This window comes from Canis aureus, chromosome 6 (genome assembly GCF_053574225.1).
Source record: "Canis aureus isolate CA01 chromosome 6, VMU_Caureus_v.1.0, whole genome shotgun sequence".
NCBI lineage: Eukaryota > Metazoa > Chordata > Mammalia > Carnivora > Canidae > Canis > Canis aureus.
In genome coordinates, this window is record NC_135616.1 from 50,842,962 (window position 1) to 50,867,911 (window position 24,950).

Here is a 24,950-nt window from a genome sequence, read left to right on the forward strand (position 1 = left end):
CAGGTACCTGGGCGGGGCGCGCCGTGGTTGGCGGGCGGCGGCGGGGGCGGCCCGGGCACCCGGAAGAGCCGCCGACTCCGCGGGCGCGACAGGCGCAACAGGCGGCCGAGCGGGGCTGCGCCGTGCGGACCCGGCCCGGGATGGACAAGCTGAAGAAGGTGCTGAGCGGCCAGGACACCGAGGACCGGGGCGGCCTGGCCGAGGTGAGCGCGCTGGCTGCGGGCCCGCGGGGCCCGGGCGGGGCTTCCAGGCTTTTCCTGGAAAGCGGCGCGGTCCCCGTGCGCCACCCACCCCCGTGCACCCTCCCCGTGCGCCCCCCCGTGCCCCCCCCCGCGGGTCCTCCCCGTGCGCGCCACCCCCGCGGGTCCTCCCCGTGCGCCCCCCCTCGGGGGTCCTCCCCGTGCCCCCCCCACGCGGGTCCTCCCCGTGCGCCCTCCCCGCGGGTCCTCCCCGTGCGCCCCCCCCGCGGTCCTCCCCGTGCCCCCCCCTGCGGGTCCTCCCCGTGCGCCCCCCCCCCGCGGGTCCTCCCCGTGCGCCCCCCCCCCGCGGTCCTCCCCGTGCGCCCCCCCCTCGCGGTCCTCCCCGTGCGCCCCCCCCCCCGCGGGTCCTCCCCGTGCGCCCCCCCGCCCCCGCGGGTCCTCCCCGTGCGCCCCCCCCCCCGCGGTCCTCCCCGTGCGCCCCCCCGCGGGTCCTCCCCGCTCCTCTCGCAGGTGCCGCGCTCCCGGCCCTGCGCCCCGGGCGGTGCTGCCCCGCGCCCCTCTGCGGTCCCCGCCCGAGCGGCCCACTCCGGAGGGCGGCGCCGCCCCGGGAACGGCAGCCTGGCGGAGGGGGCCCGCGTCCCGGTAGGTAGCCTGGGCCGGGCGGGGGGCTGCAGCTTCCCCTGCCCGCTGCCCGCTCCGGCGGCGCTTAGCTGTGGCTGTGACACTCCCGCCCGACCTTGGGCACCTGTTGTCGTTGTGACGCGTCTCCGCCGCCGAACCGGGAACTCCTGGAGGGCAGGGCCCGCTCTGGTTCCCCTGAGCCCGCCGTCTGCCCGGGACCGGGACCGGGACCGGGGACTGCCCGCGCGTTTGTGGGCCTGCTGCGAGAGAGGGCCGGGGCCCACCTGGAACCTGGGCACTCGGGCCCTGTGTTCTAGAGCCACGCAGAATGTTCACTTCCTATTTCCAGTGCTTTTTTTCGCCTTTGTGTTTGTTTTCCTTTCTGGATGACAAAATGACATTTTACTTTGGGGTGTGCGTTCCATGGGCCCCAGGTTTCCCAGATATAAACTGAAGGTGTTGAACGTTTGAAACGTTAAGGCTTCCTTCAGCTCGAAGCCCATGTTTTCCTTCTAACCTGAATCGGTGTCTCTCGTGGTTTGTTCTCAGCCAACTGCTTTCACCCGCTTTTGCCGTTGCTGATTTCTTCTGCATTTTGTGTGACGCTGCTACCTTCACCTCCTCCGTGAAATCTTAGAACTCAGAAGCTTACTCTCTGAATCTTCATCTTGAAGAAGTAACGCTATAAGAACTGAACTGAGTATTACAGGAATTGGAGTTTATCTTTTTTTTTTTTTTTAACATTTCAAAACAGCTCTGTGGGTTCTTTTGTAATTGGTTGCCTTTATTAATTGGTCAAGGCTCAGGAGTAATTTCATGAATTGTTTTGGTTTTGGTTTCTGGCTTCTGTTATGAACTGTGAAGTCAAACCCCAGGCCCAGCCTAAGAGAACTCCGGTAGTTGACAGTCATTTGTATCTGAAAGCATTATGCCCTGTGGACTGTCATTCATCACGCTTTTATGAGCAGCTAGGGTTCAAGAAGGAGACACTTTATCATCCTGAAGACGCTTGGGGGAGGAGTGTTGACAGATGATGCAGATATTATATATTTAGAAAATAATCATGAAGCAGACCCTTAAGAATGAGTGATTAGTACAGACTGAAAATATAAATGCTGAGTTTTTTTTTTTTTTTTAACCTAAAATGGTTCATGCCTGTGTTGGACATAGTGAAGGGCTTTAAAGTGTTGTAAGCTCAGCCACCTCTTAAATCTATTTAAAAAAAGAGTGGGTGCTGCTCTCTTGTTCTGAAGTAGTGTTGTCTATTTCCTCTTTCCAGGTGTGATTTCCAGTTTACATACATCAATGTAGCCATTTCCTGAGTCCCAGACTCCTGGGAAACATTTTGTAGCTGGCTGAATTCATTTTCAGGATTGTTTTTTGGCTTGATTTTTACTAATTTGGGCTTCCTTTAAATTGTTGGTATTGATTCGATTGTCTCACATTTCCCATGGCTTGAAGTTGGCAAAGCTGGAGAACTGTGTGCTGAAATTTCTGTTTTGTAAGCTGGGCTACGTGGCCATACAGGCTCTTCAAATAAAATTATTGAAGTTGTCAGAAGGCACCATAAATGAGTGCTTTTCAAATTTTTATTCTTTTAATGTGAACAATAAAAGCATGACTAGTTCAGTTTCTCCTACACAGGAAACTAGGTATAAAAACTGCTTGGCAGTGCTTCATTACGAAGAGCCTTATGACGAGGTTTTTAATTGATACCTCACCGTCATAAATACGCCTTCAACCTTTAGTTTTAGTGGGCTTATTTTTAAAAGTATAGGTTTTATTTTTGCCATAAAGAATTCCAGGGATGAGGAAGGAATGAGTGGGATCTGGTTTGAAAGCCCGGGAATGAAGCAGATTCCTTTCTCACCTTCTTCTGGTTATCAGCCCTCTTTCCTCAAACAGTTCTTAGCTTTCCTTCATTTTGGCAAGAACCTTTCTTCTCTCTACATCCCAGAGTCAAAGGGACCTTTGTTCCTAACCTCCAATCAGACAGCTTGTGTGCAGATTGCCTGCAAATTCTATCCAGGTACTATTTTAGCCTCTCTAATTTCCAGAAAGTGCCCCAGCAGTTTCCAGCAGCCATGAATTTAGAGAGGCATTTTCTATCAACTGAGTTCATTTTTGTAAATTGGCGAAAAGGAGTGCTTAGCTCTCACTGAGACCAGTTGGAAGAAGTGGAACAGCACTTTCCTCTTGCTGTGACCAAGCGTGTAAAAGACGCTTTCTGGGTGGGAAAGCACACGGATGAATAGTTATCTGTCCCTCTCCCCCCATTTTGCCAAGTAGGATGACGTGTGGATGGAAATTCAGCTTGAGGGACTTGTAGAATCAACATGTCACTTTCCTTTCTGAAGGAAGAAACCAGAACTGCTTTTTCCTTGTGTCAGCTTGATCTTTACGAGGACTGGAATCTCACTGTCCTGTTGAGACCTTTTAGTACTCTAAATGCCAAGGCCACCTCAAACTTGACACTTACTTAACCTTATGGTTTATCCTCTTAAAATATCCCTCCTGATGCCAAATAGTGCTCGAGCCATGAATCAAATCCAGTTCTGTTGCCACACTTGTCTCCCTGTGCGCAGGTCAGTTCTTACTTTCCACCTTGGCAAAGTAAGCTCTTTGTTTCTTGCATGAGTAGGAAGAGTGGTGTCTTCTGATTTTATTTTCTTCTTGATGGCATCTTGAATATGTTAGAAGTCTGACCTGATTGTCCAGGTGCCTGTCCAGCCTGGTGACAGGGCATCATGTATCTCATTTTGGAGGAGGGGTTTTCCTCAGCGTGGAAGCAGGTGGCCCATCTGTGAGGTCCCGATATCCTGTTCCTACTGTGTGTTACCATCCCCAGTGGTGCCTTTCTGTGCAGTGTCCATTGGTGCCACATGCTTCTGCAAGTGCTGTGTGTGTGATGGGGAATTGCAGTGTCATGAACCCCCTTTAAATATGTGTGAATAGAGGCGCGCCTGGGTAGCTTAGTCGGTGAGGCATCCGACTTATGATTTTGGCTCATATTATGATCTCAGGGTGGTGAGAGCGAGCCCTGTGTCAGGCTCTGTGCTAGGCGTGGAGCCTGCTGAAGGTCCTCTATTGCTACTTCTGTCTGTCCCCCTCTCCCTTTCTTAAAACGAAACAAAAATATATGATTATATATAGTTGGAGGAAAAGCTGTTTTGATAACCTGCCCTGAATACTACCTTTCTCCCGAAGAAATGAAGCCATTCTGTAGCAATGCTGGCCACCCCTGGGAGAGCCACTAGTCCTTCTCTTCAAGCTTCTAGTTTGGTAGGAAGTTTGGAGACACGATTGAGAACAGTCCCTGAGCTGGGAACAGTCAAGGCTGAAGGAGTTGCCGGTCCAGCGGCCCTTGCAGCTTCTGCTACCACTTTCCTTCTTGAGCTGGTGGGAGTGTTTTCTGGCAGCTTTCTCTCATTGCGGGATGGAGACTGGGGGGCCAGACAAGGTGAGCCTTGTGTGAATACACTGGCTGGCTAGGCAGGACCTGCAGTCTCAGTGGCAGCTGCCTGTCCCCAGCTTGAAGCAGCCATGGCCCCTTTCATGAGGTGGACAGACTAGGAAGGTCTCTTGCCTAAGTTCTCTACACATGGGGGAAAAACTTGTGGGGGCTACTTGCAGGCTGCCCTGTTTTAGCAGAGCTGTTTTGGGAAATCTTGGCATCCTCTGAACTTTGCTCTGGGGAGGGATTAATTACAGTCAGATGAGTGGGGCAGTAATGAATTAACTAGGATTTGTCTCCCACTTGGGTGACTTGGCTGGTGCCAGAAGTGAATAGATTCAGCTGAAAGCCCTGGCACAGATGACAGCTGTTAATCCTTTGGGCTCTCAGAGATGCTGCTGTCTGCTGTCTTGCCCCCGCTTGCCGGGCCCCTGCCTGGCGGGGGTCGTGCCTGTGCAGTTGTCCTTGTCCTGCCTCGGCTATGGCAAGGGTTCTGGCTTCTCTAGGGCCTACTGTCTTGCCTTACTGTGTGCGAAGTGGTTGTGCTTCAGGTGGAGAGTTTCCACCTCTGGGGATGTTCATCTAGAAGCTCAGTAACCTCTTAGCTGATGCTGGAGAAGATTCATGGATGGATAAGGAGCTGGATTCCATGACTCGGCTCCTGTAGCTCTGAGTGAATGAGTCGGATTCTTTGCTCCTGCCTCCCTCAGCACAGACTCACACACTACATCTCACTACTAAATCTCATTGTTTTTGGTGCTCAAATATGCATATACATGTATGTAATCAGTTTTTAAAAAATTTCAGGTTGTTGAGGCATCTTCATTAAGCTGGAGTACCAGAATAAAAGGCTTCATCGCGTGTTTTGCCGCAGGAATTGTCTGCTCACTACTGGTAAGATGTTCCTCCCCCCCCGCCCCCCCCCCCCCCCTGCTAGCTTTTCCCCACCCTGTCCCTCCTTCCCTCCATCTCTGTTGTCCACTTCCTTCTCTTGCTCTTTGTGAGAAGCATGGCTGGGAGAGAGAGATAAGGGAGGTGCTGAGGGGGGTGGGAGGGGAGAGTGGGTGTCTCTGTCCACCCTTGATTATATGGCTGTGGCAGGAGGGCTTTCTCCCCGTGCAAACGCCCTGTGCTTTACCTTCCAGGGAACTCTTCTGCTCTGGGTGCCCAGGAAGGGACTGTACCTCTTTGCAGTGTTTTATACCTTTGGTAACATCGCATCAATTGGAAGGTAACTGTTTATTTATTTTTAATCTAACCATAGCCAATCACTAGATGGGACAATGGGTGTGGATTGTGCTCAAGGAAGATGAAGGAGGATGCTTTATTTTTTTTAAATTTTATTTTTTAAAGATTTATTTATTCATGATAGACTCAACAGAGAGAGGCAGAGACATAGGTAGAGGGAGAAGCAGGCTCCTTGCAGGGAGCCCGATACAGGACTCGATCCCAAATCCTGGGATCATATCCTGAGCCACCCAGGTATCCCAGGAGGATGCTTTAATAGTTCGAAGGATGTGGTGAGTAGTAGTTAAAATACATCACATCCCCCCCAAAATAACATACATCTTATATCCTATCCCTTCAAAATATTTTAGCATATATATGTATTTTTTAAAGATTTTATTTTGAGATGGCTGGGTGGCTCAGTTGTTTAAGCATCTGACTTTGGCTTGAGTCATGATTTTGGGGTCCTGGGATCTAACACTGCATTGGGACTCCCCACTGAGCCTGCTTCTCCTTCTGTCTCTCCCCCTGCTTGTGCTCTCTTTCAAATAAATACATAAATAAAATCTTGTTTTTGAGAGGGAGAGAGAGGGATTGTGCATGAGCGCATGAGGGGTTTATAGGGGAGGAGCAGAAGAGAGGGACAAGCAGACTCCGGGGTTAGTGTGGATCCCGACACAGGGCTCGATCCCACAACCCTCAGATCATGACCAAAATCAAGTTTTCGGACATTTAACTGACTGAGCCACCCAGGCGCCCCACCCTGATATTTTTTATCTTAGTTTATTTTTGAAATCCCCTGGGATAAATTTATTGTGATTTTTATATATGAGGGAACCGTGGCACACAGTGGTTGAATGATTTCTTCCGGCTTGACAGCACGATCCTCTCTGCACTCTGGCCTGCAGCTGCCAGAGATTGAGTGGTGGTTTTAAAAGGCTCACCGCACCAGAGGCTGCAGGTGTGATGTATTATTATTCTGTCCAGATAAGATCATCTCAGACCTGGCTCTTGGCTCATGAGGGCAGGGCAGCTAACAGAGTACCCCCTGGAGGTGGACAGCCTATTTTGCATGCTGCAGGTGCACAGATATCCCAGGTCAAGTGCAATTCACGCTTCAGCCACACTTGTATGCTGATGGCACCAGTCCTGTTCCCAGCCGGAAGTGCTGGCCTGACTTCTACCTGCTTGGCCCCCTGGAACCTGAACTCTGTGACCCTTCCTTTCCTTCTCCTTTCCCTTGTATGTCAGTGAATGGCCTCCGAGTCCTGGGCGTCAAAGCCCTGGACCCTGTTATTACTCACGATGGCTTGGTGCTGACCTCTTAATGGCTCCTTCCTCTTTGTCTCCATGGCTGTTGTCCCTGACTGTTGGGCTCACGTGCTCAGTGAGTAAGCCTTGATCACACCCTGGGCTGGGCTCTGAGCACTCACAGACAAGTGTGGTTTGCTTCCTGCCGCAGTGGAGCTTACTGGGCAGCCAGGCAGGCGGACAGATAGATGAACTGATAACCTAATAGGGCGTGGAGAAAGACTGCTCAGGGAGGGGTGGCTGTCATGCTCTGACCTGGGGAGTGGGAGGCACCTGAGCTGCCTAGAGATGGTGGCACTTGAGCTGCTCTTCGCTCTGGCTTGTATCGCTTCCCACCTGAACTACTACAGGGTTCCTCTGCCAGCTTCTCTGCCTCCTTCATTCTTGTCCAGGCCATTTCCTACAGACCTGTAGAGAGCCGTTTGGTTGTAGCCCTGTCTCTCTTTAGTGGTACCCATTCCCCCTGCAGGTGCATGCATGCAGGAGAGGCCCTTTGAGATGTGGCTTTACCCAGTCCCACTCCCCAGCCAGGCTGACCTTCTTGAATCCCCCCAAATGTCCTTGTGTCAGTTCTGGGGCTAATTTCTCTGCCTCACGTGCTGCCCCATTACATCTTCCTCTTTGTATCCTGCCCCCTCCGTTAAGCGAATCCTTGCTTTGTCAAGATTTGGCTCAGAAGTCACCATTTCTATTCAGTGTCTCCTCTTACCTCTCCCCACCCCCACCCAGAATCAATGACCTCTTCTTTCCTATGGGACTCTGCATATCCCAATATATTTATATGACAGCACAGATAGCATTTTATTACACTGATTTTGTTACAAGTCTCTGAGCCACTTGACAAGGGCTGTACCTCTGCTTTACCTATTTGTAATTGTTCCCAAACCTAGCTCTGTTTTGGGCTGCAAATATTAACCAGATGTTTGAGTACACAACTCTAGTTACCTTCTAGAAGCTTACTTTATGAATGCTTGTGATAGTAAATTGCTGGCTGTCAGAGATGTCTAATTTTGCCTCTAAAGCCGTCTCAAATACTAACTTTTGGAGGGCTTTGCTTTGGGCAGACAGTGTTGGTTGAATGTAGAGTCTGTAAATAGAGTATAAATACAGGAGTGTGTTGGTTAGTGCAGAGAACTATTTAGCAAACCCTAATAGGATCGCCTCTTGGTAGCAATGCTTACAGAAGTAATAAAGGGATCAAACAATTATTTCCAGGATGCTGTCTAGGAGTTTATGGCTTTACTTATAGTCTGTTATATTTTTGTATATATGCTACATTTAATTTTTTTTTTTTTTTTATGATAGTCGCACAGAGAGAGAGAGAGAGAGAGAGAGAGGCAGAGACACAGGCAGAGGGAGAAGCAGGCTCCATGCATCGGGAGCCTGACGTGGGATTCGATCCCAGGTCTCCAGGACTGCGCCCTGGGCCAAAGGCAGGCGCTAAACCGCTGCGCCACCCAGGGATCCCTACATTTAATTTTTATGGGCAGCCTTGGCTCTTGCTTCTTGTTCACTGTTGGGTAAAGAGTGCACTCAGCTCAAATACCTGAGCTAAGAGTGTGGCCATGAATTCAGGTTGAAACTTAATGGCGCTTTAAAGAGAGGTGGACTTACTTTTTAAATTTGTTTTTACCAAATACCTGGTAGCTCATGTTAAATGCTGGCTGTTACAGGCAACTGCTGGGGTGATGCCACATGGGGTGATGCCAAAAGTGATGCCACACTTTTGCCAGGAATCTAGAGACGTGAGAGACCCAACGCTTGAGTTCAGCCTGGGGGTCTGCTCTTATTATTTTATTTTAATTTTATTATTCCATTCACGTGGAAATCACTAGGGATGTCTTTTGGCACTTTGGATCGAGTAGATGTGGGTTTGAATGCTGGCTCTCCTAGCTTTGTGACTGTGGATAAGTAAATTAACCTTTCTGAGCTTCATTTTTCTCATCTCTCAAGTAAATAAGTGTAATAACACCTAACTCACAGAGTTACTGGGCTATGAAATGAGGTCAAGTGTGTCCTATCTAGCATTTAGCAAACACTGAACAAATAATAGGTGATACCATCAGTAGAATTATTCTCTGGAGACTATGAAAGAAAGTGAAATGCTCTACTTTTTAGTATCAGCAAGCTGAACCTGTCAGGTGTGGTTTTTCTTTTTTAAAATTACCCGAGTCTTGAGGCACCTGGGTGGCTCAGTGGTTGCCATTGGCTCAGGTCATGATCCTGGGGTCCCAGGATCGAGTCCCGCATTGGGCTCCCCATGGGGAGCCTGCTTCTCCCTTTGCCTATGTCTCTGCCTCTATCTTTGTGTCTCTGATGAATGAATAAATAAAATCTTAAAATTACCCAAGTTTTTGGTTTGGTTTGTGGATTGTGAAGGAGGCAAGGTGGCAGGCACCTCTTAGAGGGGTCCTGTAACGTGGTTCTGGGTGTGGTTCTGGAATCAGACGCCATGTACTTCCAGCGTGAGGAGTTGGGGGTTCCTGGGTAGGTAACAGATCGTTTGGGGCTTCAATTTCTTCTTCTGCACAGTAAGTATGATGATTCGTGTCATCACCGCCACAGGTTATTAAAGGATTAGATGAGAAGAAAGCGCAAAAGGCCTGTAACAGTAGCAGTTGGCATGTAGTAAGGACTTCTCAGGTGTCGACTGCTCTTGCTGCTGTGATCACCGTGGGTGATCCTGGGGGGTGATGGAGAGGCAGCGGGGCGTGCCTGGTGCAGGTCTGGTCTGAACGGCTTGTGTATGTTTGCCTTTTAGCACTGTCTTCCTCATGGGGCCGATGAAGCAGCTGAAGCGAATGTTTGAGCCGACGCGTTTGATTGCAACCATCATGGTGCTGGTAAGGCCTGCCTTTCAGCTGCACTTGTGAGATAAGACTTTTTATTTTTGCTCTATGGAATCTTTTTTCATCTTCAACCTAAAAACCTCTTTTCTTTATCCTTTCATCTTAACGTACTGCCCAATGCCTGTAACCACTGTGGCAGAGGGAGAATTCTGTGTCTGATGATTATTCCCCTGGTGTTTTGGATGGTGTATCCTGGCAGCTCTGCACCCCCAGAGGGCTGGTCAGAGTAGCCGAACAGATGTGGTGGCAAGAGAACTGGGACGCCTTCCTGGTGACAGGTGAAGCCACACCTGGGCAAAGCTTGGAGGGAGTACTTCAGAGTGGCTTCACTCTGGAGTGGGCGTCTGGTGTCCTGGAGCTCATTCTTGTCTCAGCATTATCTGACTGTGCCACTGTGTGTGTTTTTGTCCATTTTTCTGATGCGGGTCTGCTATCCTCATGGCCTGTCACACCTGTTCCCTGCTCGGGCAACAGTGCCTTCAGCGTGTCGTCCCATTTTTCTTTGGGCTGCTGTCTTCTTTGTGGCTGTCAAAATCATTCCAGACCACATTCACTGGCCTTCTGTTACAGTTACCTTTATTGCAACATCTGGGACTTGATCAGTGCACTTTTATTTTTAGTTTCATTTCTGTCCATGTCATTTGTTCAAATAGTAAGTTCTCTAGGGCTGTGTCCATGTTTGCTGTTGATTACATGTCCTTTTGGAGCTTTGGACACAATACTGGACACAGAGGAAATCTTTAGGACATATTTATTGGTAGCTACGTTATAGAAGAGGTGAGGACAGGTGTGACCGTCAGCTGAAGTGCCGTTGTTCTCGGCCAGTCCTGGATATGGATGGTCCAGACAAGTCTCTTGTAGAAAGAACTTTCTAAGAAAGGACTCAGAGAAGGTGTTAGGTGACATGTAAACAAATAACCGACTGTCTGATGTCTCATGTTACCCTTTGTCCTTGCGTGCCTTTTCTGCTCCAGACACAAGTTTTTTGATGGGGGTTAAAATACAGAGGTGTATGTTCTACCTATTTTAGTACATTTGAAGGAAAAGATGGATCGATGAGGGTGACCGACCAGTGATGTGATTTTATTTTCTGGGCAGAGAATTTGGGAAAACTTGAAAGTCAAAGAGGATTCATTTCTTTTTATTCTGCATCAGTTCTTATTTGGCTGATTTCATTTCATTGGGACTTTTAACTCTTCTGCCAAACATGGGTGCTTACCTGGGTCCAGTGCTTTGAAAGGAAGGATACCTTTGGTTGTGGGGATCATCACAGAATCTGGTTACTGCAGTGGGGTGAGGATTTTAAGTTTGCCAAGAATGGTGAAGTCTTAAGAGTATTTTCCTCCATGTTGTCACCGTATTCATTATTGTTCTTCCCCTCTCTCCAGTTGTGTTTTGCACTCACCCTGTGTTCCGCCTTTTGGGTAAGTATGTATTTTAATTTTCCTGAGTCTTTGTGGCGCGTGCCTCCCATCACAGCCTGCGCTCTAACCACCTGTTGTTCTTTCAGTGGCATATCAAGGGGCTCGCACTCATCTTCTGTATCTTGCAGTCCTTGGCCCTGACGTGGTAAGTGATGTTTTAAATACCCTCTGCCCACGTCGCTGTCTAACGCAGCCAAAGGAGATGAAATCCCACGTGGTGTGGGTAGGGTAGGAGGCTAGAAAAGCATAGAAACTTTTCAATTTAAGAATTCTCAATGATGCCGGTGAAATCAGACTCCAGAGTGAAATCCTGTTGACTCAGCCCAGTGCCGATAGATGGCATTAGTGGTCTTAGGTGGGCAGGGAAGGCTGTTTGCCTGCTGCAGTAGTTTTTAGCAGAGCTCATGGTTGATTTTGAGGTATCATAACTGTTATTCAGTCACTTCTGTCTGGTAGGAACAAAGATGATGAAGTATTACAGGGGCTAGTAGAACAAGGCTTGTGAGTCAGATAGGAGGAAGGAGAGTGGTAAGGAGCGATGAGTTACATTTGTGATGGAATGGATCATTTAACAGATGCACAAAGAGGGAATTGTCAGCAGGAGATGAGGGATGGTGAATGACGAAAGGCAAAACCACATGGCTGTGGGTGGTAGGGTCGTGTGTGCGCTGGAGGCCGTTGGCAAGACCAGGGAGGGAGTTGTAGCTCAGGAGCCATGTGTAGTGAAAGGGGTGCTGGAGACCTTGTTCCTGGGGGCCAGGGGTGGGGTTATAGGTTCCTGTTCCTTCTAAACCGGTCCAACATCAGAGTGAGAGCAGTGCTGGCAGACCCAGAATTGATGGCTTCTGAGACATTGCTATAATCCTTCCAGAGTTTATCAGAGGATGAGACCTGAACAGTTTCCATAGATGTGTGCTGCTTCAGAAAAAAAATGTTTTCTCTAGTGGAAAGGAGAGAGGACTGGAAGTTTTAAAGCTTCCAAAGATCAACTATATCCCTGTTTGGTGGTACAGAAAAGACCCAGAAATGGGTCTTTGGACTACAAGCTGAGCACCCACCCTCCCTTTTAGTAATTTTGGACTCTTGGATAAAGAAACTTCCCAAATGCTTTTTGGAATGTACTGTGCTCACAAGTAAATGAGGTTCTGTGTGTGGGGAGTATAAGAAGAAAGACTGGCCTGCTTTTAATGACACACATGTTTTGGGAGTAGGTACCAAAAGGCCTAGTTTGATGGCTTATATTTATATTTTGTTTTTTCCAGGGGGATGCAATTGGTACCCATATGTACATGCCTTTTCATGCCTATAGACTGAATTTGAACCTAGTTTTCAGAGGTTTAGCGTTTATATGGGCTTGAGCAAATGGCAATATCCCCTCCAACACTGTTTTGTGTTTTTCTCAGGGCCGACCAACTTACTACCTGCCTGGTACATCACGCCTGGTCCTTTAGGGTTGTGGTGTCCTCCCTCGTGGGCCTTCTTTGGGTGAGGGCGTTGAGCTACCAGGGATCACCAAGATATCTTTGGGCTTCGGTTCTTGAAGGATCACAGCTAATATTTTTATCCATAGTGTAGTTGGTAGTAGGGTTTTTCCTTTCTGTTCTCTCTTCTTTTAAAATTTATAGGAGAGAACAGAAAATTATCCCAGTCAGATAGATGTTATATTCTGTTGAGGATTTGTGAAATATTAGAATATAACTGATCAGGGTTTTATTTGGTAGTTTCAGAGTAGGGCTCTGTGCCTTCCAGATGTGTGGGATCTGCTGGCTCATTTGGTTAAAGCTGGTGGGGTGGCCCTGTGAAGCTGAGGTCACAGGGTTGCCTCTACATGGGCCTTTTGCTCTTCTCTGGCCACCGATGACACCCCCCCTGCCTTCATGCATGGCAGGGCATGTGTGTTCACATGTGTGTGCGAGTGTGCATATGTGTGCATGCATCCTGCACGCTGAGGAGAGGGACAGGGTCTGGGCCAATCAGGGCAGGTGCCCTCACAGCTCAGGGGTCATTCCTTCTGGTGACTCCCTCCATTTGATTTTGTCTCTTCTGTGTTCTCATTGCAGGTACAGCCTTTCCTTCATACCCTATGCAAGGTAAGACTAACTGTATTTAGGACTGTGACTTCTGTCACTGGGGGATGACAGTATATTTGCAAAGGGCCTTTTGTTTCGAGTGTTTTCAGAGAACACATACTATTTTATCATTACTAAAATTCTTTCAGACAAATAGGTAAATGTTGTATTCCTCTTTACAGCTTAGTAAGCTGAGGGTCCCCTCCATCCCTCCTCTGTGGTACAGGGACGATGGGCATTGGCGCAGGACCACCAGTTCTGGTTGCGTGTATGTTCTCCTGTGATAGGTAGTGCGTATGTTCACATAATCACTCTTTGAACTTGTAGCTTTGTGGAGATCGTCTCAAAGGTGAATGTCACTTTGGTATCACTGAGGAAGGAGGGATCTGAGCTCATTTACTTGAAGTACCCCCATTGATGAGAATATTTCAGCAGAGTTCATGAAGGGAAAGTCAGGGCCAGGGTTCAGAGGACCAGAGTTTCCTAATTAGCAGTGTGACCTTGAGCAGCTCCCTGGACCCTTGTGGCCTGGGAGGACTCAGGGATAAGCAGAGTGGGCTGGGCCAGGTCATTGCCAGAGGCCCCTTCCAGCCTCCACACCTCCTTTAATTGTCACTTTCAGTGATGGGCTGGCCTCTCAGAACTGGCCGTGTGATCTTTGCCTGACTCTGCTCTCATGCAGCAGTTTAATTTCCATACATCTCTGTCATTACCTGGTAGCTAAAAAGCAGCTTTTCTTTAGCTGGGTTGAAAACGTGAGAAATCGCATGGGAGCAAGGGAGGAGAAAGAGCAGGCTTGCTTCTAATACATTCCGACTCTGCTTCTGACAGTGATTTGAAGATGCTGGGGAGTATCAGATGAGAAGTTCACAAGCCCATCAACATAAAGGCAGCCATGTGGCTTGGGAATGGATTCTAGGGGGGTAGCAGTTAGGAACTACTCTGCTGACCCAGCCAGTTTGGGAGGATGGTGGCTTGTCTGAGAAGAGTACAGTGGTGCTGTCTTGGGAAATAAGCCAGAACCTATCATCCCTGAGCATCCAGTGATCTATTTATCTGTTTGCTAACAATTTGAATCACGGACCAGTTCCATAATTTTCAGGGCGCAGTGCAAAACGTAAATGTGGGCTCCTTATTAAAAAATGATTGAGAATTTCAAGATGGCAACCACAGAGCATTAAACCAGGTGTGGAACCTTTGAAGTACAGGACCCAGTGAAACCGCACGTGGCTCTGGACCCATGAAGCTGGGCCTGCTTGGCGCTATCCTTCAGGACTGCAGACTTGACCTGGGTTGGCATTTACAGAGCTTACGTACAAGTGATGGACCAAATGATAGAAGGTTGCTGTAGCAGTGAGTTTTATGTGCTGAAGTAGTGGGGCAGGATCCTAGAGGTAGGCCCTGCAGTTCTGTTTGTACCTTCCCCTGGAGTAGCCTTTCCACAGTGTTCCAAGGAATAGTGGTTACACAGTAGAGCAGGGTTCCATGGTCAAATAAGCTTGGGAAAGGGTTAAGCAAAATTACATGGGTTCCTTGTTACGCAAATTTCCAGGTCCTTTAATATGTGTGTTGTTAGCTGCCACGAGGGATCTTATTTGGCTGTAAAACACTTTCTTGTGCAGAGTATCTCCTGGGACTACAGTACAGAGCATATCCTAAGAAATGGTGCTCTAGAATTATCTTACTATTAAAGCACTGTGTCCGCCCATGTAAATGCATTCACTCACCTCTCCCTCCCTTCGTGACTTCCATATCCTTCCTGTAAGCACAGCTGAGAGCAGAGGGACAGAGCAGGGGTGGGAAGCCCTAGCACGTAGCCATGTGTGGTGTGGAGATGGGCATGCTTGCCTGAATAGGACAGTAATTCATTGAGCACACACTTTTTCCTTGCATCTTGAGGAGTATGCTCCTGGGATAGGCCTGACGCAGCAAGGTAACAAGTGCTCAGTCACTGTAGAAAGAACCTTTTGTGCTCAGGAACTCCGGAAAGCCGTCACTTAGTAAGTCTCTGCTGTTTGCTGAAAGAAAGGCCCAAGTAACTGTTGGATCTAATGTGTCCAGTGCATCTGGTGGTTCTGGTTGACCTCAAGGTGCATAATCCTACATTCTTGGTTTTTGATAATCTTTACATTCTTCTGGTCTTCCCTTTTGGTTATCATGAGTAGCTATCAGTTATTTAATACTTACTCTATTCACTGTATTAGTTCCTGCGACTGGTCTTTAGGGTAAGTGGGATATCCCCTTATACAGATGAGGAATTTGGAACTCAGTAAGACAAATGACTTGCCCACAATACTACTACTGATGTTGAAGTTGGTGTTTGATGCCAGGTAGGTCGACCCCATAGTCTAGGTGCTTTCTGCTCTGCTAGGTGCTACTCTGGGCACCCAGGAAATCTGCAGGGGCCTTTGGGGTGATGGTCTCCCATTGATCTTTATATTTTTTTTCTCCTAGGGATGCTGTGAAGAAGTGTTTTGCTGTATGTCTTGCATAACACATGGGCAGTTGTGCAAAACTTTGGAAGGCGCTGTGGAAGGAAGCTGGTGGACAGTTCTGTAAATAACTTCTAAACCTCTGTCTTACAGACACGTGCCTTTTCTCTTGCAGCAATGTGTTGCTTGTGATCTGAACATTTGAGGATTGCTTTCAGAGGCAGTGTTGTGTTCCCAAACCCAGATGTCTGTAGCACGGTATGAAAGGGGTTCTGTATCTTATGGAGTAGAATATTTGTTACGCACCTGTTTCCTCTTTAGATGGTATTCCACTGAAATCTCCTAAATAAAACCCTCAGTAAGCAGCCACAGATCAGCCTTGGGAGCCAGTGCTTCCCAGGTGATGACAGGCAGCCCCGTCAGAGGTGGCAGGGGTACAGCAACAAGGGACAGAGTTTTGGGATCATCAGGGGCTTTGTGGACTTGCCCTCAGCATGGAGAGCGCCACCCCACCTCACCCAGCATGGACGTGCTTCTACTCTGGAGTCTGGGAGTGCGTGATTCTGCTCCCCTCACAGCTGCATGCAAGCCCATGGACAGCCTGGTCGTGGAGTGACATAGCACAGGATAATGTGTTGTTTTAAAATCTGAACTGGTGTTGGCTTCGTTCTTTGGATTCCACACCTGATGGTGGAATGTGTCCTCTTCAGGACACGTGTTCTGTGCACGCTCTTTTTCTCTTGAGGTTTTCTTTCTGTCGCCCCCTTCACATATCTTTTCTCATGACATCCTGGAACTGGATTGGGGACAATGCATGGACAGAACAGACACTGTTTGCTCTTGCACAAGAGCTCACGGAAGCTGAAAATCTTGCTGCTTTCCACTGTATCTTGTTTTCATTATTTATAAGTGTTGCTTTTAAACTGATTCTATTTTCTGATCTCCGGAATGGGGCCAGGGAAGAGTGGGTGGGAAGACAGGGCCCACAGGTAGGAGGCATGCCTGTCCAGTGGCCTGGAAACAGTGCCCGAGATACAAACACTGGGGAGGAGGCAATGGACAGTAGCGTGGTTCCCTTGCAGCCCCTGTCTAACCACACATGCTGCTTGGTGCCCAGGACCCCATCTAGTCCTCATAAGAACCTTGGGATGAAGCGCTGATGGTCATCTCGCTGGGCAGTCATGGAAATCAGGCCCAGAGGGGTTAGAAGGCTCCCCCAAAGCGACAGTGGTGGCAGAGCTGGGCTGAGAGCCTGGGCTCCCTGGCTTCAGTCTCCTCTCTGGCCCCGTGTTTCCAGGGGCAGCTCTGGAGGCCTGTCCTCTATTTCACCTGTTCTCATTAGCCCAACCTGTGCCTTCCTTGGTCCCAGTCTCTTTATGTCATTGTGCTGTCTTCTGCCCATTTGCCCTTTGGGGAGGCTTCCTGCTGCATCTGTGGGATCTCCATTGTTCATTTGTGTGCCCTTTTAGCTCTTCCTTGCTGCCTGTCGTAAGTGCTCCATCTAGATTGCTAAAGTTCTTGGTATTGCAGAGCCTCTAAAGCAAGCCCGCCAATGAAGTCTCTTTGGGGTTGCTTTTCTGTTCTTTACCCAGGTCTAGCTTGTCTACTTGGGTGCTTGCTTTGGAATTTCCAAACCAAAGGCTGTGTGGCCTACTTGTCTCCTTGCTTGTGGCCAGTTGCTAAATTCTTTATCCTGTTGCAGGTGAGACCTCAGATGGGCTAGCCTTTTCCTCTGAGCTGAGGAGGTGTGAGCAGGTCCAATAGGGCAGAGTGGGCAGCCAGGCTTACCAGGTCCTCTCTAGGCTCTGGAGGGCATCTGGTCTTATCCCGAGGTTCCTAACCTGCCTTCAGCCAGGAAGGGAAATTATGTGCTACCATCTGGTTTTGTGGAGTTTTTTCACATCTGACGCGCCTCTAGGAGATAACTCAGATCTTGGAAGCACTCTAGGAAGGGACCCAAAGGAGTTCAGGAGTGTCCATTGTTCTCTTTCTTTTAAGAACTGATGTGAGGCTGGCCTGTCTCTATGAACTCCAGCCAGCCTGAGTAACTAGAAGGCTGATGGCTCTTTTCAGTGTCTGGACTTGACTTTGTGGGTCATGAGGTCAAAATGCCTTTTGAGATGTCACCAGGGTTGTGGTAGTTAGTGGATGTGGGCTTCAACTGCACACAGGTCTGGGTGTGAGCTGTGGCTCAGTCACATAAGCTCTGGCTTCTCTGTTTAAAAATAACAGAGATAACAGTTCCTGCTGGATCATTGTCCGTCAGTGGGTGTGTGTCAGGTGCTTAGCCTGGAACCCAGTGTACGTGGATGATATCTCAGTAAAAGGAAGGTATAAATACTTAGTCCCAGAGTAATCGATGACCTTTGAAGGTAACAGGTGAATGTATCTGATCATTAATTTATCTAAGAAATACGTATCTAGCATTATGTGTCCAGCACGGTAGAGTTGCCAGGCATGGTTTCATTTAATATCCACAGTGACTTTGCAGGCTGGTGGTCTTGTTTCCCTTACAGAAGACAGGGAAGAGGCAGAGGGTAGGGGTCTCTCCAGATCTCACCAGTAGAGGGCGGTGGTACTCATGTTAAAGTGCCTGCTTTGCCCTAATGTGAGGCCTGTGGCCAGTTTGCACAGACGGCTCCAGTCAGAACACTGGGCAGCTTTGGATGGTCCTGCCATTCATTCAGGGTCTTCTGGACTCCTGCATCTCCCTCCTGCCACCTCACCCTTTGGTTTTCCCTACACTTGTTTTTGTCTGGTGCAAAGTGGGAGGGAGAAATCCATGTGAAATCTGTAGAAAGCTGTTCCCAGGCAACAGAGCTGTTGCAAGAACCCTCCTTGTTGAGAGTGGGGAATTAGGGTTCAGATCCTCTGGCTTGCAGGCCGCCAGTGGTTTCTGTTTCCTGCCTCCCTCCCTCCTTCCCCCTGCCTGCCATCCTACCTGTTTACTGCTGAGGGAAGGAGAGGTCATTGCATTTTTGGCATGAAAGGAATCATTGAGATGACCCTTGCATGGCAAAGTGTGCTCCCTAGAGGTGAGGTGGTCCCTCCAACTGCATGTGAGCAGTGCCCTGAGCACTCTTCCCTCTGTGGGCACTGTTTTGGGGCCGTGCTAATCCCCACACCCAGACAGCCTTCTCTGGGCCCTCAGAGCCTGCTGTGTGGCTCTCTCCCACCCATTTCATTACCTAGCAGTTTCCTCTTCTGCCAGTCATGCTTGTGGGCAACTCTGGCTTCCAGATCCTGTGTATGGCTGTGCCCCTGGCTGCCTCTGCCCAGGGCAGAGGTTCCCTGGGAAGGTGGGATACCATTCCCCATGGAGCATTTCCACTGGGTTGGTGATCTCAGTGCTCAGAACTTCTCTCCATCATTCTTGTATAGGGACTTTGGGGATTATCCCCTGACTGCATCTCCCTCCCACCCTAATCAAAGTTTGCTTGTTCATGAACAAATACATTCATGAAATGAATCTAAATAAATGACTTTTGGATACTTGCATTAGAAAAGATGATTAAGAAGTGGGGCATACCTTGAAAAAAAGGGTGTGGGAGATACTGGTTTGGCTGCTTCTGCTTTTGACGGTTCTCGAGAGCGACAGGTGTGGCGGTGTGACACATGGGTGAGTGAATTGGGAAACAGAACTCAGCCCATGGCTGTGCATTCCCTTCTCTGTGGGGTGGCCTGCCCACACCAGCCTGCCCTGCCTTCTCTTCCCTCAGACATCTGACTCAAGTCAGCTGCAGGATTGCAAACTGGTTAAAAATTTGACCCTCATTTTCAGGAAATAAATGAAAAAATTCTGTGTTTACTCAGTTTTTGGCATAGTTTATTTTAAAACTTAAGATTTTAGGGGGATGTTTTAAGAGGTACTGTAGTTTTTTTGCAGATAGCAGTTTTTAAGAAGCTCATAGACCTACGACTGAAGTTAACTACAGATTTCTATTGAAAGTCTTGATAGGATATTAAAAGAATTTAGAATTTTTTGATTTTTTGGAAATTCTTATTTATAAAGTCAGATGGGAGGTTAAATCATGTGACTTTATAGTGCCTCCTGATTCATAGTTTACAAATTATATGAAATTCTGAGATCTTGGGCATTTGTAGTGTAAGTGTGGTGCAGTTAATTTGATCCCAATTCCCTCAAGATAGGCCATTTAGTTCTACTTTGGTCTGTTTCCAACTCTTCCCTCTTGAGTCTCTGGAACACTTAAGCTGTGTTGTGGGTTGCTCGGGTTTCTGTGGCGCAGAAAGGCCTCATGAAGCCTGGGCAGAGATCTCACACTAGAGCTTGTGAGTGGAGCTCAGTGAGGCACACGGGAGCCCCAGAGCCTTTGTTAATGCACGTTGACCCCAAATTCCATTCTTCCTAGCAGGAGCTGATGGGCTGATAATGGGCTTAGAAATGCACAAAACCTTTTCTGTGGGATGGGATGAGCTGAAAGCAGAGAAGAGTGAGTTCACCAGACAGTATCGTCCTCCTGTGGACCAGACATGGCTATTTGAAATGAAAAGTCAATCCACAGCTTTGTAATAAACACCTAATGCTGGTGTGTGTGTTTACAACAAGGTAATGTTACTATAGTTAGTATGAAAAAACTCAATAATATGTCACGGACAAACATTCCCTGATAAAAATGGGCTGCCTGGGCTTAACAACCTTGTGAGGTATCCTTCAAGACCAAATTAAGACTGGTATGTGGGCAGAATGTTCTCTGTGTGTTGAACTTTCCATACTGCAGGTAATGAGCCTTATTCTAAGTACAAGCTAATCATGTGTTTGTAAAATATCCTAAAGAAGAAACCTAGTTTACATTCAATCTTGTGGTCTTTCTGCTATGAGAAGTGTTTATTTTGCCTTTTTCACTATGTTTGCTTGACTTAGCCACCTTGAACAAGGAAAGGAAAAATTAAAAATCCTCTCGACCCTCTCCTTTTGCTGCTTTTGTAAATTCTGATTGTGAAGTTGGGGATAAAGATGTTCAAAAGCCCATGGAGAATTTACATGCCTTCGGAACATTGTGCCTGTTCTCATAAGATGAGCTTTTAAAACACTGTTAAAACATGAATCAATTTTTGTAATTGTATAAAGATACTCAACTAATTTTGAATGCTGGTGATTGCATAACTGAGTTTTTTATATCTAAAAATATATTCTTATGTGCTACTTTTGCTACCTGGATATTCTCTTTCATACAACAAATGTTTTCTTTTTACTGATGCATTTTGAAAAGAAAGAATTTTGCTGGTAATTAAGCTGTTTTTTTCCACCAGACATCATAGACCTACCTTAATCTTAAAATTAAGACCTGTTCTTAATTTTACTTGTTTTGCTTTTTGTTTCCTTCTCCAATAAATGATAGCATTTTGATCTTTAATAAATCTAGTATTGTCTCTTATTCGTGTTTGTTTCCCCAGGAGTCACTAAACCAAATGAAGATTGTATGACTACAAGAAGAGGCGATGTTCTTATTTTACATTTATAGTGTGTAGCATGTGTTATAAGCACTTACAGTTATTTTTGAGCTAAATTGATATGTAGTCCTCTCTTCCCATTGATATGGGGATAACGGTCTAAGTTTTGAAGATTTTTGAAAGTAAGAAATGTCAGATGTTTTTATTTTTTTTAAGATTTTATTTATTTATGAGAGACACAGAGAGAAAGAGACAGAGAGAGACAGAGACACAGGCAGAGGGAGAAGCAGGCTCCATGCAGGGCGCCCTATGTGGGACTTGATCCCAGGTCTCCAGGATCACACCCTGGGCTGAAGGCGGCGCTAAACTGCTGAGCCACCCGGGCTGACCCAGATGTTTTTATTTTGGAGTATTCTTGCACACCTACCTGCCTGATCTAGTCACTGCTAAGACTAGGTTGTTAAATTAGGTTGTTCTGTGACTAGGTTGTTCATAATATTTCTGTATTCTTTCAATGTTCCAAAATTTATAGTTATGATCATTCTTTCTGTACTGATACTGGTAATTTGTGTCTCTTCGCTTTATCTTGGTCAGTTTGGCTTGGAGTTAATGATTTTATTGATCGTTTCAAAGACAAACTAGTTAAAAAGATTTGAGCAGATAAAAGTATATGAACAGCCAACAAATACATCTAATATATACTGTATTATCATATAAGTCAAAAAATAGGTAAAACCCAATTCTAGACTAAAGATGCATTTTTAGGTGATAAAATTATACTGAAAAGTAGGACGTTTGCACAAAGGTAGTGAAGACTTTGGGGGTATGGAGAGGTTAGTAATTGGGAAGGGACACAGTGTGAAAGGGGACTCTGCGTGCTGGTTGTCCTATTGTTTGTTTCTTTCTTTTCTTTTCTTTCTTTTCTCTTTTCTTTTCTTTTCTTTTCTTTTCTTTTCTTTTCTTTTCTTTCTTTTCCTTTCTTTCTTTTTTTTGAGAGAGAGTGAGCACTCAAGTGGGTGGGGAGGGTCAGAGGGAGAGAGTGAGCAAGAATCAAGTAGGTTTCACACTCAGGGCAGAGCCTGACACAGGGCTTGATCTCATGGCTCTGAGATCATGACCTGAGCCAAAATCAAGTTGGACACTGGACTGACTGAGCCACCCAGGTGCCCTGGTCCTATTTTCTTTTTTCTTTTCTTTTCTTTTCTTTCTTTTTTCTTTTCTTCTTTTTCTTTTCTTTTTTCTTTTCTTTTCTTCTTTTTCTTTTCTTTCTTTTCTTTTTTTTCTTTTTTCTTTCTTTCTTTTTCTTTCTTTTCTCTTTTCTTTCCTTTCTTTTTTAAGATTTATTTATTTATTCATGAGAGATACACAGAGAGAGGCAGAGACACAGGCAGAGGGAGAAGCAGGCTCCCTGTGGGGATCCCGATGCAGGACTTGATCCCAGGACCCCGGGATCACGACCTGAACCAAAGGCAGGCACTCAACCACTGAGCCACTCAGGTGTCCCCTATTTCTTGATCAAGTGGTACTTACTAGGTATTCATTCTGGTAAATCATAATGCTGTGCTTTTGTGTATGTGCACTAATATGGTGTGTTATATTTTATAATAAACCTTTGATTTCATTGGTTTTCACTACTGATTGTCTTTTTTTTAAAAATTTAATTGATTTCTTACCTTTATTATGTTTTTCCTTATACTAACTTTGGGTTTAACTTAAATCCTCTAGCTTTTTAAGGTGGGAGCTTAAATAACTGATTTTAGATCTTTTCTGATATAATTCTATAAATTTCCTTCCAAGTGTAGCTTTAATTGCATCTCACAAATTTTGATATGTTGTGTTTTTGTTTTAATAAAGTTCAAAATACCATCCACCTCTGGATTGCCTCCTTAATCCCAGCCCACCACCCCATCTTCCCTAGTCTCCCCCTTTCCCCCGCCCGCCTGCACTGCCACTGCCTTCACCACCTTCTCCCTTACCATCTCCTCACCTCTCTTGCCTCTCCTCCCTGCTTTTCCCCACTTCCTACTTCTACCTCCCACCCCATCTCCACCCCCTCCTGCCCCTCCCAAACATGGCCTGCCCCAGTTCAAAATACTTTATTTTCTTGCGATTTCTTCTTTGATCCATTGATTACTTAGATGTATGTTTAATTTTCAAATGTTTGAGGATTTTCCAGGTATGTTACTGGTTTATAATTTAATTTGGTTGTAGTTAGAGAACATATTCTTTTTTTATTTTAAAGAATTTATTTGGGACTTGTCTTAGACCCAGTATATAGTCTGTTTTAGTAGATACTCCGTGTGTGTGTGTGTTTTTTTAAGATTTATTTATTTATTTATTTATTTATTTATTTATTCATTCATGAGAGACACACAGAGAGAGGCAGAGACACAGGTAGAGGGAGAAGCAGGCTCCCTGCAGGGAACCCAACGTGGGACTCATGGGACTCAATCCAGGGTTTCCAGGATCACTCCCTGGGCTGAAGGCGGTGCTAAACCGCTGGCCCACTGGGGCTGTCCCCTCCGTGTGTATTTGAAAAGAATGCGTATTCAGCAGTTGAGTGAAGTGTTCTAGAAATACCAAATTGGTTGACAGTGATGTTCAGGTTCTAACCATACTGATTTTGTCTACTTCTATCAATTATTAAGAGAGACATGTAAATTATAATGTGGATTTAACTGGCTTTTCCATTCTATTAGTCTAAAAAATTTTAAACATAAAAAAATAAGATGAAGCAAAATAAAATACAAAACACAAAAATGTACAGCTCAATGAATGCTCTCAAAGTGATGGTGTAACTGGCACCCAAGTCAAGGAATAGAGCATGGCCAGCATCCCAGCGTTCCCTTAGACTTCCTGTGTCCCTCCTTCATAAGGATTCCACTGTCCTGCCTTTATAGTGCCACTGCCTTGGTTTTCTTTGGAGTTATTTCCTTTCAGTTTTATTGAGAGTTAATTGACATACAGAACGGTAAGTTTAAGGTGTACAGCATCACGATTTCACTTACATGTATTATAAATGATTACCCCATCAGCTATAGATACACCAAAAAAGGTACATATGTTTTTTTTCTTGTGATGAGAACTTTTAGAATCTACTCTTAGTGTGTTAACTATAGTCATCATGTTGGATGTTACATCTCCTGTTTGTATTTAGAACTGAAAGGTGGTGCCTTCTGACTGCCTTCCTACTCCCGCCTCTCACGCCCACTTCTGGCAACACAACCACAAATCTGATCTTTTTCTATGAATTTGTTTTTTTTGTAAATATTTTTTATTTGTCTATTTATGAGAGAGAGAGGTAGAGACACAGCGGGGAGAAGCCCGCTCCCTACAGGAATCCTGATGTGGGACTTGATCCTGGACCTGGGATCACACCTTGAGCAAAGGCAGATGCTCAACCACTGAGCCACCTGGGTGTCCCTGAATTTGTTTTTAGATTCCACGTATATGTGTGACATACAGGCTTTCTCTGACTGATTTTACTTAGCACAATGTCCTCAAGGCTCACTCATGTCACAAATGGCAGGGTTTTCTTTCTTATGGGTGAATAGTATTCTGTTGTGTCTTTATGCCATGTTTTTTTTTTTTTTTAATCTGTTCATCCATTGATGGGTGCTTGGGTTATTTCCCTATCTTGGCTATTGTAAATAATGCTCTAATGAACTTGGGGGTGCAGATATTTCTTTGACAAAGCTTTTGTTTCCTGGGATTTTAATTCTCAGAAGTGGAATTACTGGATCATATGATAATTCCATGTTTAGTTATTTTTTTCCATGTTTAGTTTTTTAAGGAAACTCCATACTGTTTTCCACAGTGGCTGTACCAACTTATATTCCCATCAACAGTGCATAACATTCCCTGTTTTCCACAACCATGCTGACACCTGTTCTTATCTTTGTGATCAGAGCCATTTTAATAGATGTGAAGTGGTATCTCATTGTGGTTTTG

At 46.4% G+C, this 24,950-nt stretch overlaps 1 protein-coding gene across 1 annotated transcript; it reads left to right on the top strand.

Annotated features, from left to right (window-relative positions):
• The first annotated feature begins 38 nt into the window (after window positions 1-38).
• SFT2D2 (SFT2 domain containing 2) lies at window positions 39-20,966 on the top strand. Its single transcript, XM_077901564.1, has 8 exons — window positions 39-203; window positions 5,083-5,169; window positions 5,421-5,506; window positions 9,575-9,656; window positions 11,051-11,086; window positions 11,173-11,231; window positions 13,147-13,176; window positions 15,610-20,966. Exons 1-8 carry the CDS (start codon window positions 141-143, stop codon window positions 15,647-15,649), a joined length of 483 nt encoding a protein of 160 aa, XP_077757690.1. The 5' UTR covers window positions 39-140; the 3' UTR covers window positions 15,650-20,966.
• The last annotated feature ends 3,984 nt before the right edge of the window (window positions 20,967-24,950 follow it).